Consider the following 15,196-nt stretch of genomic DNA (forward strand, 5'->3'; position numbering starts at 1 on the left):
GAGGGTAGTCATTCAAGAACAGCATCTGATTATAAAACCTAAAAGAAGGTTCAATATTGTTTGTTGCCTCACTGGCAGCATGTGCAAAAATTTTGTTTCTTGCTTTTTGATAAGAATCACGAAGGTTTTTCCATCTTTGTTTAACTGCAGTTAAACCAAATTGTCCTGAAATTTTAGTTTTTAGAAAAATGAAAATTTTTTCATTTCAGTAAGATGTCTGATACTTACTGTGATTTAACTCTTTTAAAACATCATTCCAAGCTTGGTTCAGTCTTTCAGTACTTCTCTCTTTTAAAGAATAATTCCACAAGCAACTTCTGCTTCATACAGCATCAATCAATAACTCATCATAATATTCCCATTCATTAGTTTTTCTAGCTCGTTTGGCTGATTTTTTAGAATCTGGAATATCTACCAACTGATCTAACTGAGAATTGTTTATTTCATTTTCTAAATGATCTTTATTTTATTACCTAAAAAATGTAATTTCAAAAAGATAATGCAAAGGAGTTATAAATGTGCAATTGATCTTTAGATATGTGATAAATTATGCATACCTAAATATATACAACATTTTTGTGGATTTATAAAAAGAGATTGCTTTTTGTGGTGGATGTTATCAAAACACACATGCAGAAAGTAGTCGTAATATTCTTTTGGCAGGAACGATTTGCAATGTAAACATAATACTGTGACATATTCAAAATAATAGCACAAAATAAATTATTTATTTAAATTTATGTTCAATTTATCATTCAATATAATTATTAAGATAAAGTATACTAATCACGATAAAAAGGCTCACTCACGTTCTCCATCTATTCATTCGTCGGTCGAGCTATGTTTGCTCGAATCAGTGATTTAACAATACATTTTTTTTTATCTACAAAGCATCGAGCATTAAAAATGTTACACTGCATAACCTGAATGACAGGTAAAAAATCGTATGTTTATAAACAAGCATCGGGATGACAGCATTATGTTTACGTCCTATAATGGCTCACTACGGTGCGGCGGCTGACGGCTAGCCGCACTATATTTTATGGGCGCACTTGACACAGCTCGAGAAATGTGACGTCAAACTCGTATAAACTGCTGTTCTCTGCTGTGCGTAAGTAAACACCTACACCGCGCGATAAAAGTGTCATTATTACTTTCTCGCAGGACCTTTAAATGATTATATCCGTGAAGTTTATGGGGAGCAGAGGTACGATCAGCTGGCTTTTAAAACTACGCGTAGCTTCTCGTTTTACGGCAGGTTTGACCTCGTTACGAGAAAATCGTGTTGATACAGTATATCGAATTCGAAGAATCCATGAATAGGCTTTGGAGGTAAATGGAAGAAAGTCGCTTATACCCGTATTAGGAGCAAAGAACTGAATGTTTTGGAAATTCATATTGTTCTTATCTTTAAAAAATGCGCCTAAATAAATTATCAATAACCTTAGTATTTATAAAAATCTTAAGAACAAAAGCTTGAATTCACAGACGACGCTATTTTTCGTTACTCATTGAGCCAAGACAAAAGAGCCTCTTATTTAACTAATATCATGACTAATTAGCTCGTGAGTTATTCATAAACGCGCGCGACTCGCAATTATTATCTTATTATTATCATCGTCAGGCGTGTCCGTTCTGCAGAAATACGATACACATCTACAAAGCGTTGATTCGAATCTGCGCGCCATCGTCTGCGTTACTTATGTATTTGACGAATTCGCACTATAGCAGCGGCAGTGATTCTTAGAACCGACCGAACGGAGCAGCACTTCTGATTAAATACATGTATCTCTTGCTTACACCGTTATCTTCGCTCTTGCGATATGTATATTTAGGTGCAGGCATTGTGTTCGCTGTCAGCATCGGTATATAGCAACAAGTATCATGCACGTAGATGACATTGTTTTACCTATTCTCGCGTTGAGAAAAAAAAGGTGTATAATCGTCTGGCGACTCTCGGATATATATAGCCCAGCTAATGTCATCGATTATAAAGCGATACAAACGACAATATGCCAAAACTATGTTTAGCATACGAGATGATTCACGATCGAGTTAGACATATATACTCTATGTACATAATGTTAAGGCTATACATCGAATGTTATGGTATTGTAAACTGCTGTCTTTTGTTCTCTCTTTATGCCGAGCAGCAGCGTCTCTCTCGCTCGCACGCACGTCTCTCACGATGTCTCTCCCTCTCGCTTGTTCCGCGTGATCTTGACCAGTCTCGACACGCACACTTTGGGCCAAAATTTGCTGCTCGAGGGGGTGAAGATCGCGCATATATATCTTATATGTATATACGTTTGCTGCTGCCTGCTGCTGCTGGCGCGTGTGCGAGTGCTGCTGCAGGTGAGCGTTTTCTTTTTATGACAAAAGGAGGCCAGCGGGCCTACTTTACGCTGCTGCTGCTGCTGCTGCTCCTCCTACTCCTCCTCCTGCTCCGCGAGTCCTGCTGCACTCTGATAAATTAACGCACAGCCGCACCGCAGCCAGATATATATACAGCATACAGCACATAGATCCCGTATCGATAGATCGACGCGGATTGTTTTGGAGATAAAAGGCAGTTGATGCAATTGTATCCTGAATTCGCGACTGATATCGTCGTCGTCGTCGTCGGGGCGCCTTCCATCGACATCGACCAAGTGAGTATATACGCAACGTTCGCGTTTGCGTGCACCAGATTACGCGAATTCACGCGAATAAATCTCGCGCCTGACAAATGTCTCTCGACGCATACTTAACCTTGCGTTCTTTTTTTTTTTTTGCTTCCAGGACATTTATTTATACGCACTTATACGAGCAAGCTCATTCTATATCACGACGCCGCGATCGTCGATCGATAGGCACTCGACAACGGATCAAGACGATCGACGCATTTTTGACAGAGAGGACACAGCGATTTTGACGTTGACGAGTATATATTTTTGTTACATCGTCGCGAGTCGCAACGACTGCTGCTGCTGCTGCTGCTGCTGCTCTTCGAGAAGAAAGCGCCGCGCAACACCAACAGCAAGAGAGCGAGAGAGAGAGAGAGAGAGTGTACACAAAGACTGATTATATACGTAACGCTGCGACGTTTGTATATTAGTGACTCCGTTTTTCTACTTAAAGTGTTTATACCACAAAAAATTACGCGTGTGCCTTTGTTAATAAAATTGTTGATGAGAAACGACGAATGTTTCAGTCCGGAGTTTTATGGGATTAGATATTCAAATGGATACTAGCAGTGATTATGAACATGAATTTGTTGAGCATCCGAGATGCATCGTTCATCTCGATGTTGACTGTTTTTATGCACAAGTCGAAATGATATCGCATCCTGAACACAAAGGAAAGCCATTGGGTGTGCAGCAAAAGAACCTCGTGGTTACCAGTAACTATGAAGCAAGAGCTTTCGGAGTCAGGAAATGCATGCCAGTCGATGAGGCACTGCAATTATGTCCAAGTTTAATTTTAGTCAGAGGTGAAGACTTGACACCATATAGACGTATGTCAGCTAAAATTGCTGAACTCTTGCACCAGTTTACACCGTCAGTAGAAAAACTAGGACTCGATGAAAACTACATTGATGTGACATCTATTATTGATGGTTATAATGTACATAATGTTAATAATGAAAAAAACTTTGAACTCGATGATGATTCTTCTGTCAAAGAATGTATAACTAGTATGTGTGAATTAGAAAATGCCGAAAAAATAACACCAGTTGGTGAAATTTTCAGTGATACAGAAGAAGAATGCCCTTGCAGATGTCATAAACGTTTAGCGGTGGCAAGCATAATTGCCAAGGATATGAGATATAAAATTTACAGTGAATTAGGGCTGACTTGCAGTGCCGGTATAGCTCACAATAAATTATTAGCAAAATTAGCTGGAGCTTTACACAAACCAAATCAACAAACTTTAGTTTATCCATTTTCTGCAGCGGAATTAGTTTCTTCCTTAGGTTCAGTTTCAAAAATTCCAGGTGTTGGGCGTAGAACAGCTGAGTCTTTAACAGCGAATAATATTAAAACAGTTGAAGATGTACGTAAAATACCTTTAGATAGGCTACAAGTTAAAATTGGAAAAGATTTAGCAAGAAAAATTAAAGACTATGCTGAAGGTAAAAATAATAATAGTTTTTCTAAAGATTTTTTAATAATTTAATTACTTTTATATATTAATCTGTTAATTTTTATAAAGGTATTGACGATACACCAGTCAAGCCAACAGGAAAACCTCAATCTATTGGTCTAGAAGATGGATTTAAAAAAGTTTCATTAGTTGACGAAGTTGAGTCTCGATTAAGTGCATTACTACGAAGACTCACAGAATTAGCAGCTGAAGATGGCAGAATACCAGTTTGTATAAAATTGACTGTGAGAAAAAATGATAGAAATCAGGAAAAACCTAGCTCTTCTTCGGGTAAACGAGAAAGTAGACAATGCACAATTCCACAGCATCTAGTTCCTCAAAATAAAGGGGCTAAAGGGGCTAATCTTTTATTTGATCACAAAAAAATTCTATCCCTGGTTATGAAACTATTTCATCGAGTTGTTAACGTGTCTAAGCCTTTTCATTTAACACTACTAGGCTTAGCATTCACTAAATTTCAAGAAGAAAAAGCTTCAGGAAAAAATAGTATTGCATCATTTTTGAGAAAGCAAGTAGCAGTTCAATCGGTTATGGACATAAGCTCAGAAGAAGGTTTCTCAGATGTAAGCTTAGGTTCTCCTATGAGCATCAATTTGCAAGATGAAGATGACAGCTATGAAGAATTAAGAGAAAATAAAGACTTGGGAAATAAAGTACAATTTCAGTCATACTCGTGTCATCGTGTTAGAAGTTTAGATAGAGCAACACCAAGCCCTATTGATATTCGTTGTAGCGGGGATGATGATGATGATCTTTTAAGTGAAATGGAACCATCTCCAAAAAAAACAAAACTGGAAGTGTGGTTGAGTGGAAGACGAGAATCTCCTAGTATTGAAATGGCTGATTTAAAATTAAATACTCCATCATCATCCCCAATATCAAAAAATTTATTACCAAGTGGACCAACAAACTTTAAATCAACAATACCTATAGATCTTGACAAGCAGATGAATCATTCCTGGTCCACAAACACAAGTGGAAAAAAATCAAATGAATTGTATAAATTCTTTATAGCTAACAAATAACTGCTAATATTGTAACATCGAGACGATTTTTTTTTTTTTTTGGAAACCAATGAACCATTAAAAACATTTTCTACTTTCTTTTTTACAAGTGAAAAGGTCAAATGTTTGATAACGTATGGTGCGCAAATGTCATATGTACCCAAATGTCTTACCTGCAGGACAGGGCAAGCGAACAAATAAAAGCAGTTTATATTTAGCTGTCAAGATTAATTTATACTCATTGTTATGAAAGAAATCATGCATAGTTTACTTGTAACAAATTTTCATTATTTTCAGGATGTAAGTGGTGGTGATATGAATTGAAATGTCAATATTTTTACAGCCAGTGTTATATTAGACATGTAGAATTATAAATAAATATAAAATTATTCATGTTTATAAATTACGATCTACTTTCATTTCTTTTATTGCATTTCCTTTTATCAACAGAACAATTTTTTAGTCTTTTCAGAAGTCAGAGTCAAATTTGATTCTAAGAATTTTAACATCAAAAGAAAATATAATAAAAATCATATTCTAATTGCATAGGCATTTTTTAAACTTAAAACTAACTAAATGACATAGAGTTTTGAATAAACACTTACAAGTTTTAGTGAGCGTAACACTTTTTCAAAGATCAATATAGAATTGAAAATTATAGTTAATTTTTGACAGTGTTCTTACCTCTCAATTTTACTCCTCAAACTCAGAGTACTGTTAAGTAGCTTCGTGATGCTCAAACTAGATGGCAACGATCCACTGGAGAAAAAACCTTCTAATTGGTTACTCGTGGCAATGTATATAATGAACGCCTTTCATTATTACTTTCAACTTGATGATGTTGATTGGTAAGCACTATTATCCGTCAAACGGGACAGTCAAGTTTTTGTTGTTATTGATAATAAAATTATCATAACATTAAATAAAAAATGTCATCATGTTCTCAATCGGGTGACTAAACGGAATGAGATTTTACCAATCTCTTCAGCGCTAAAAAAAGTATCCCCAGGCAAGTATCATTATTACTTTTGTCAATTTAAATGTTAATGTAATCAATCGACTAAATCTGTAGAACTTAAAACAAACTCGGAAAAATTAATAATTGGCGAAATGCATTAAAAATTATTACTGCGATTAACAAAGTAATTTTTGTTCTTGGAAGATTTTAAGAAAAATATGCAGCATATTTTTTATCAAATCTCTGTTTATTAATAATCTTCGACAATATGGGTTTCGATTCATACGCTTTCATTCACGTTTTTTATTCTCAAATTTACTCTTTTCACATCATGGTAATATTTGGTCGTGTATTAATGCTCTATTTTTAATAGCATCTGCTGTGTATGAAGAAATAGTTAAAATATAAGTAACAAATTACTACGCATGAGTTAAAGTATGCGAATTAAATACTTCTCCTGTTTACAATGACAATTATATGAGATTGAATTTAATAATATCTAAATGCTTTTTTTAACACCGATAATTTTTTTCACAAGAAAGAATATTATCCGTTAAAATCTAATCTAATAATAACAAAAAAGATGTGTTGTGTTTACATTACGTCATTCTTTTGAATAGTTGTTTTAACTATTGAACAAATTACAATCCTTTTTTTCCTGATAATATTGTAGATCATATTTCATTTAGAAGTTTTTTTAGAAGTTCTTGGACCATTGATACATTCCAATTTCTATAATTAAACATGAATAATAATATGGAAAGTAGGAAAAATCACTGATAGTAATTTTGAAGTTTGAAGAATCAATGGACATGTAGGAATTGAATGGGTACATTTAATGACTCTATGCGATTCATAAAAACTGTTCTGATCATTTAAGAACTGGCGCTCAAACTTTGCGCTAAAGATATAAATTTTTAACGCAATTCCAATTTTAATGCAAATTTTATTTTTATACAGATCCATTTCATTATTTCTATATAACATAATACACGAGTATTTAGCATTTAATTTAATGCATACCTAGTGCATTCATTGACATAAAACTGTGATATGTTGAAATATTAAATATCGTCATGTCTGTGTAGCTTACATCATTTCAATCGGTTTTCTCTTTTTTATAAAAATCTCCGCAAAGCATATTTTATTATTTACAATAATTTCTTATAGACATTAGTGGTACTATTGATAATTTTAGCTTCTTTTCGCATTTAGCTACGTGATCTTTCACAATATCACGGGAAATGCTCTGATTCGCGGACTAGGTGTAATGCATTTGATGTGATTAACGTACATTACATAATTGTGCAAAGTAAATGTACACGTTTTGTTTTATTTTATTTTTATATTCAGTTCCGTGTTTAGGAAAAATTTATGTTCAGAACAAATAGACTCTCTTAATAGACTTTGCAAATGGACATAATAGAAATACTATAAGTGTATACATTTATTTATAATTACTTAGCTTTTGTGATGCAGAAATTTTTTAGCTTTGATACAATCAAAATTTGTCTCATTCCTTCTTTCTGATTGCAATCTCATTTCTTGAAACACAATTGTCAATGTTGTACACTAAAGGAATAGATTTACACTGAGATAGTTCTAGCTGGTGGCTATTTTCTTTATATATTCACACATGTATTTTGTATGTAATATTTTGGTAAATTCTATACTTGATTGACATCAAAAAGACATCAAGTTTCATCATTTTCAGTGATTTGAATTGGGAAACTCGTCTCAAGCATTTGACATTTCTTTTAATGATTGCGTTACATAGATACACCTCTCTAGTCGTATACCTAATGCTTAATTTCTTTCTATATGTAAATATTTTATATACATTGAAGAAATTATTTCTGCCGATTATTATATCTTTTTCAAGGCAGTAACTTCAAAAATTAAATTATTGAGATGAAAATAAATTACCTTTGAAATGAATTAATTTTATTATTCATGTTATTTTCTCTGTTAACAAAGTACGAATTAACAAATAATTTTATTAAATTATACAATTTATCTGTGAATTAATTGATTATTCTCAACATGATTTGATCAAAGTACTTTTTGAATTGTTAAAGAGTAGATGTAAAAACCCAATATTTTTTATCTTTTAGACAATCGTTTTCTTTTCTTTTTCCTCCTGTCCCTTTAACTTGTGAATTTTTTTTAGAACATCAATCGTTTGATGCCAATGAAAATTTTAATTTTAATTTAGATAGAAGTTTGAACTATTTTGTTACCCAATCAAGAGGTTTGAAATTTTTAGTTGAATTGACAATGGTCAAGAAATTGCAATTTCTTTAGTTTCTGTTTAATCCGATATTAATAATGATATACATAAACGCATACATAAGTGCATACTGTTTTTCAGTTTTATCGCTAATTCGCATATTAAATTACCTATCTATATTATAAATATGTTCATCTTCTTCTTTATACTAATATTTCTTCCCGAAAATAACACTCGTACAAAATTGACTATGGCCGATTGCTTTTTATATTACGACGTATGAATTATAGGAGAGCAGTGCTTCAAAATAATTTTGTTAAATGCCTTCAAAAACGAATAGCATGTATACTTTGTCGATATACTTTTACCCTTTATTTTATTCACATAAAAAGATATATTTTTTTACATTCTGAATGAGAAATGCTAGTTTCCCATTATGCACGTTTATTCGAGTAGTCGTATTTGCGATATACGACTGCACATAAATATACGTATTGACCAAAATTTTTGTTCTGACGGAGCTTCAAATGGAAGAATTGTGCTTTTTTGTCTTCATTATTTGTCACAATGCTCTTGCCATTTCACGCAAACATTTAAAGACTAATGTACTATAATAATAACTTATAAAAAATTAAATCTTGTTGCTGCTTTGCTCTACGTTCTTTCAGCTTATGTATTACTTTAGGCCTACGTATCTACGACATTTACATTTCAATACCGTTTTGCTTATACTTATTTTAGCTGCTCACTAATTGATCATAAACATGTTTTTTTATAATACACGAGGTTTTTTTTGCATAAGCTTTGAGATATAATTTGTTACAATTTATAATATATACACACTGATTTGATTTTTAAATTTAGACAATATCAAGTTTATTTCACGAATATTCACACAAACGGGTTTAAATTCGAATAAATTATACTGACACTCATAACTTGAGAAGAATTTAATAGTTCTATAGCTTCAAATTCACTAAGCTCAATGCAATGCTTGATAAAAATAATTTACTGTCGCGTTGCTGATAAATATTGAAAAAGTCACAACTTTAAAAATACATAACAAGTAGGAGCATAGAATTTGAGAGAATACATAAAATCAAGGTCAACAAACAGTTTCCCTTTATCCAAGTCACTAAATTAGCTCAAAAGGGTGGTTTGTGTATTTATATGTGTTTGTGTATGCATTCACGATATAGGTATATATATGGGCAATTGTTATCACACGATTATGTACAATTCACTGGGCTAGAAATTCATTCAGCGTCAGTTTCTCGGATCGTCTTTCGTTACTATATTTCGCCCCTTTTGCCGACGACACTTTGTTTGGTCTTGACAAAATATTCATAGATCATTTTATCTTTCCAACTATACGCTTCTCTTTTAGATACAAACTATAAAGATCATTTGCTTCTTTGACGATAGTGCCTGGCCCGCCGATCGTTTTCATCGTATTCTTTTTTCTTCTTCTTTTTTTTTTCTAATTCAACGATCCGCGGATACGGTCGTCCGTTGGAGCGACCGAAGCTGCTCCAAGGGCACTCAGGGGATGCACGTGTGCGTGTTGCGCGCTTGGCCAGGCATCGAAAGGGCCACAGAGTAGTCCGAGTCGAGAACGAGGTCGCTAACGCACCCGACGATACCCTTGAGATATTGGCCTCTCGTTGTTTTTTCTATGTCCGGAGCTCCACCTGTGTGCGCAAAACGAGTCATTCGTGCGATTAATTATAATTCTTTTTATATCCTCGTTGAATAATGTGTTCTTTTTTCGTGCGCGCCGGTTAATTGAATCGATGGCGACTAAGGGCAAATTTACTCACCTACGTAGAGTCCTAATTCTGTATTGGGTTGTCTTTGTTCATCTTGAGACTCGATCCACACGCTGCTACCATTGTCAACGACTAACGACGCTCGCTGCTTATTCCTGCAATGAGTAAAAAAAATGTATCACGATCGTTGCGTGTATTATTTAAGCGAAAAAAAAACTATATCTACGAAATACAAATGATTAACCTCGTGGCTCTGACGCGGTGCCAAAGGTCGTCGTCCAATCTCGTGAGATTGTATCGTAGAACACTCTTACGGGAGCCGAGATTATGAGTAAACGCGAGATAGCCTTGGTCAAGCCCAAGCGCGAAGAAATTGTTGGATCTATCGCCCGTCCACAGTAGTAATCCATCGCTGCTCGCTCGGAAGCGCATATTTATGTCGACTTTGTCGCTCGTTAGCCTATATAATAATTAGTTGTAAAAATTTAGAACAATCGATGTACATGGTTCAACTCGTGGAATATAAATTAATCACCTCTTTAACGTATCGACGTCGTCGTAAAACAAATAGCTGTCGATGCCCGTAAAACTAGGCACCGATCTGTCTGCCTGCTGCTGCTGCTCCTCCTCGGCGCGCTCCAGCATACTCGTGGAGACTACGGGATAAATGCTTGGGAGGATCGTCGTTGCGGCGGTCGTACTACTGCTGTCGCCGCTGCCACTTGCTGCTGCTCCGTGCTGAAACTTGAGCTCGAGAATCTGTTTCTGGCGGACGTTTATCGCGGGACACGGATGAGGCAGGCCGGGTCGGCAGCGACAGGTGAACCTGTCGCGCAGCGGCCTGCACTCGGCGTCGCCGCACGGCCGCGACTCGCAGGCGTGACCGCAATTACCCACGTTCGCTCCGCCCAGCGCCTCAGCCAATATGTTCATCTGGAAATTAATGAACATGATTTTTCTTTGATGCTGCTTTTGCTCGTCCAAAGCACGACAAAAATAAGTTTGAGTTAATCTCCCGTTCAACGTTTCATTTTATTTTCTAAACAAATGTTTGTCTTGTTTCGACCAAAGGCCAATAAAAAAAAAACAAACAAGTGTTGCATGGATTTCAAGGAGTGTTTATTCGAACTATGAAGCAAGTTATACGTAAGAATAGTAATGAAGACTACTTTTGGAATCCTCAAAGCATCTCCGGTCTATATACAGGAGTGCCAACTCGGAGTTGTATGCATCTCGTGGTTGTATGTACTTATAGATAGTCAGAAGGAAGGCAGGCAGCTTTAGTTGTAAAGTTTTCGCGCTCCCTTGCACACTTTCTCGTACATATATACAAGACGAGGGCTGTTTGAGTTTTCAATCCCCTTGTATACTTCTCTCTCTCTCTCTCTCTCTCTCTCTCTGACGTGTGTTTATTCGCGAGCAATGTGGCATACAGTGTGAGTGCATCGACGCGGACGCGTTCCTCGCTCATACGCACGACGAAGATAACACAAGACGCTCGCGCGGGAGCGTCAATTTGATTTTTGTTAACACTGCAAACTTGATTGGCGTTTCAAAAGCGACTACAAGAGATGCCTTTATAGCCGTTGATTGAAATAGATTCTCGCGTAAAACTTGCCCCCGCGATATGTGCATACGCTTCGTGACAATCGAACCGAAAATAAACTGAGAAATTCACTCGACATTGCGCGCATCAAGACGCTCTCGGTGGTTTTATTTTTGAATTTTCCATGAGTACTCGGGCGTGTATACCAAGTTCGGAATTAGAGACGAGCATATACCATATAGAGTATAGTATCAAGGAGCCCAGGCAGCTCCATTTTTGGCTAAGTAAATAAGTCAAGGTTCGCTCTATTATATATTTGCCTAGTTGCACTCTCCACTACGTTGCGAAACTTTATATATGCTATATATATACCTCTCGTCGATTCAGCAGTACGGTCTGTATGCAGCCGACGAAGTTGCTCTTGGTCTTCAGCTTGTTGGAGAACATGTCGGTGGACGGCGCGCCGCCCAGATACATGTTCAGCGGCAGCGACAGCTGGGTGAACGCCCCGGGCGACAGTATCTCCTGGGCCGGGCTGCGCTCGACCTCGAGCGACGCCAGACGACCGGTCCTCGACACTCGCACCTCCACCCATTCGCCCAGCGCTATTGGCTTCTCGCTCCTGACGAAGATGATATTTTATTATTAGTACATTCTTTTTTTTTTGCGTGACTCGATCGATAATTCGCGGGTGTGTATTTCAGAAATCGGATTTGCATAGGCAAACACGACGTTAGATACAAGGATAATCGCTCGGCGGCGGCGGCGGCTTAATTGAAGCAGTCCGTGTATATGAATCGAGATATCTATCTGTTTTATTAAGAGAGGCTAGGTAGAGTGTTATACGCTGCTGCTGTAACGAAATGGCACGATTAGAACCACGAACGATGTTGACGTAGTAGCAAGCATATAAATCGCAACACGGCTCGTGAATATTCATGTTTGTATTATTTTCCTGCGCCGCGCATAATAGTCTTTGCGTTCCTTTGTTGCTGCTGTACAATATGCTTGCGATTGCCGAGGGTTTACGTGTTCGTGCGCGATTTTATGCGCGCAGACAACACGAGTAATCATCGAAGCCTAATAGGGCTATAAACATCGCTTGTGTGTGCCGAGGACCTGATAATCTAACCGATGTTCTGATCGATTTTATTCGTATACGAGATATTAGTAGGCGAAAATAAACTCGTTCAGTTTTTGCGCGAAAGCTCTAGGATATTTGTGGATCGAGTATTTTGCATGAGTCGAAAAACGACACTCGAGCCATTGAATACTGTAGAACTCGTTTAAAAGTGCATTCGTTGGAGTTATGGAAATCGCCGAAAATTATTTTTAGCCGAACCAATCCGCTGCGGTTCAATAATCATTTAGAAAACTAAAATAGAGGTAACAAGTGTAAATTATGAACAAGCACCGTATGACACAACGGGAATTATCAATGTTTAAACAGTCGAGAGCGGATAAAAGTGGAGTTACTGCGTGCATCCGTGAAATATTAAACCAGTCTCAACAAATATGGGAGTTTATATTTCAATACTTAAAAATATGACGTTCTCTCTAATGGGTCTGACTATTTTCATCGATATACCACTCGAGTCGAGAAGTATAGTTGGAAAGTACAACGATTATTTATTTTCCACGTCGCATAACGACCGCTACGTCGGTGGTTTATTTTTTATTACTTAAACAAAAAACTACTAGTCGTAAGAAAGCTTACCTCAGCGTGGCGGTACCAGTGCCAAGATCGAAAGTAAAGTGCACGTGACTCTGGACGAGATAAAGAGCTATGAAATCGCCGGTCGTGTCGCTGTGATGGCCATTGTAAAGAATGACCCCGTCAGCGGCGAAAGGTTTGATCGTCAAGGATAATTCCAACCAGGAAAGCGACGTCTCGGCCAGTCCAGGATATTTCAGATACGAAGAGCCATTGAACGATGGGACCTGTGAAAAATTAAGAATAAATTATTTCGTCACATTTTTCAAATGTGTTTTTGTTCAAACGATAATGAATTATATTCGCCGTACGATTATCCGATTATGCAAATATATCAATACTATTAATTTAAAGACACACGCGTATAATACTTGCTTTGAACAAGTAATGAAATTTATCAAATGAACGTATTGCGCTAATGGTAATTTTATCCCGATACGAAACTGCGTGGAACGTGCGAGAGCTGATAAAGCTTCTCGTATTGTCTTTGCCACACTGAAATATCGATTCATACATGCTAACCGTGCTCGCGCGCTCGCGATCGTACATTCGAATTTTTTTTACTTCGAACCGTATACCTGCAAAAACTTGGATTATTAACTGCAGCACCGTTGATTGTTTTAACTTTATCTTTTCCATACGTTTCCAATTATTAAAAGCACTTGTGCATCTTCGTAGCTTTGGTATTTGATATTCAATGTAAGAAATTAGCATTTTATTATTACAAACGTTCTCATTTTCCATGTACGTTCTACCGGAGTACGAGCGCGATAAGTTTTTTGAGCTTTTACAATGGTTAAACGAGCTTGAAGAGCCGCGCGTATCGCTTTAATCCAATATTCTGAGAAACAATGCGGGAAACACGTGTACGCAACAACTCCGGACTATCGAGTATGCAGTTCATTGGTCGTTAGTATATCATTGAATTATGTACACAAGTTTTCTGGGCTATATAGGCGAGAGATACCACTGGCTATTGTGCACTGTTGTATAATATACGAAGCTGCAGAGCTCGTCGCACGATGTAAAGTAGGGCAATGGGACGAAATTGGAACTCGGACGGTTCGCTTCTATTAAAAATAAAAAATGTCCCGCAGGAAGAAACATTTCAATTTTATATAAATGCTTCCAACCGCGTATCCGATTTTTCTTCTTTTCGTCCCAAATTACCGCGTCAAAAACGTTAATTCGAACGAATAAGTGTGTGCAATGACAATCGATATTTTCACGCGGGACAGGTACTAATTGATGAAAATTGAGCGTCACATTTACCTGGAGGTCGACTCTTGTTTCGCAGAGGTCACCCGTGTAGCCGAGCGGACAGAGACAGACGGCCGTGTCGCCGCTCGTTGTCAAGCATTTGCCACCGTGCGAGCACGGCACCTTGCTGCAACGATCCGCCACGCATTTATCTGAAATATGTTCGAAGTCTACTTAATTCGTGGTCAAACGTTATTCAGCAGCGTCGCTTGGAATTCCAATGAAATCACCGATGCTTCCGTTAAATGTTTTAACGAACAACAAGTGGTGATTTCATTGATTGACAAAAATCTTTAGGGCAGACTTTGCAGACTTATTGCGAAGTAAAAATGGAAATCAATGATCTCTCAACCTTTATGCAATTGATTCTTATAATCTTCGTTCTAAATATATTTTTTAAATTCATAGGCGTTTGATAGACTTAATAGTCGAAATCCCATATTCAAGAGTAAAACATGACCGATCATAATAATAGCCGACAATCACTAGGTTGCAAAGTCAATTATGTTAAACCTGAACGCGAACTCTATAAATTCAATATTGATCGAACGGAGCATAATACAGTTAGC

General features: G+C 36.8%; 2 protein-coding genes across 3 annotated transcripts in view; one reads left to right on the top strand and one right to left on the bottom strand.

Annotated features, from left to right (window-relative positions):
• The first annotated feature begins 1,761 nt into the window (after nucleotides 1–1,761).
• On the top strand, nucleotides 1,762–5,218 carry LOC106657617 (DNA polymerase iota). Its single transcript, XM_014379218.2, has 3 exons — nucleotides 1,762–2,651; nucleotides 2,782–4,114; nucleotides 4,195–5,218. Exons 2-3 carry the CDS (start codon nucleotides 3,205–3,207, stop codon nucleotides 5,169–5,171), a joined length of 1,887 nt encoding a protein of 628 aa, XP_014234704.1. The 5' UTR covers nucleotides 1,762–2,651; nucleotides 2,782–3,204; the 3' UTR covers nucleotides 5,172–5,218.
• Nucleotides 5,219–7,037: 1,819 nt separating this feature from the next.
• The window catches only part of LOC106657657 (pikachurin), a 79,001-nt gene continuing 70,842 nt past the window's right edge, over nucleotides 7,038–15,196 (bottom strand). The window contains exons 9-15 of one of the 2 annotated variants that reach the window (XM_023458040.1): nucleotides 14,640–14,797; nucleotides 13,371–13,594; nucleotides 12,026–12,275; nucleotides 10,643–11,040; nucleotides 10,352–10,567; nucleotides 10,159–10,262; nucleotides 7,038–10,029 (exon numbers count right to left, since the gene is read on the bottom strand). In XM_023458040.1, coding sequence (XP_023313808.1) covers nucleotides 9,881–10,029; nucleotides 10,159–10,262; nucleotides 10,352–10,567; nucleotides 10,643–11,040; nucleotides 12,026–12,275; nucleotides 13,371–13,594; nucleotides 14,640–14,797 — 1,499 coding nt within the window. In that variant the 3' untranslated portion in view covers nucleotides 7,038–9,880. The remainder of the gene's footprint in view (nucleotides 10,030–10,158; nucleotides 10,263–10,351; nucleotides 10,568–10,642; nucleotides 11,041–12,025; nucleotides 12,276–13,370; nucleotides 13,595–14,639; nucleotides 14,798–15,196) is intronic. The other variant, XM_023458041.1, reaches the window with a different exon arrangement.

The sequence above is a fragment of the Trichogramma pretiosum genome, unplaced genomic scaffold (genome assembly GCF_000599845.2).
Source record: "Trichogramma pretiosum strain Unisexual culture from Peru unplaced genomic scaffold, Tpre_2.0 scaffold90, whole genome shotgun sequence".
Classification (NCBI taxonomy): Eukaryota; Metazoa; Arthropoda; class Insecta; order Hymenoptera; family Trichogrammatidae; genus Trichogramma; species Trichogramma pretiosum.

Bases quoted from the DNA above. Each gene is read 5' to 3' on its own strand.
- LOC106657617 (XM_014379218.2), top strand. From the start codon at position 3,205: ATGGGATTAGATATTCAAATGGATACTAGCAGTGATTATGAACATGAA. The intron at 4,115-4,194 runs GTAAAAATAATA...ATTTTTATAAAG, and splicing joins AATTAAAGACTATGCTGAAG to GTATTGACGATACACCAGTC.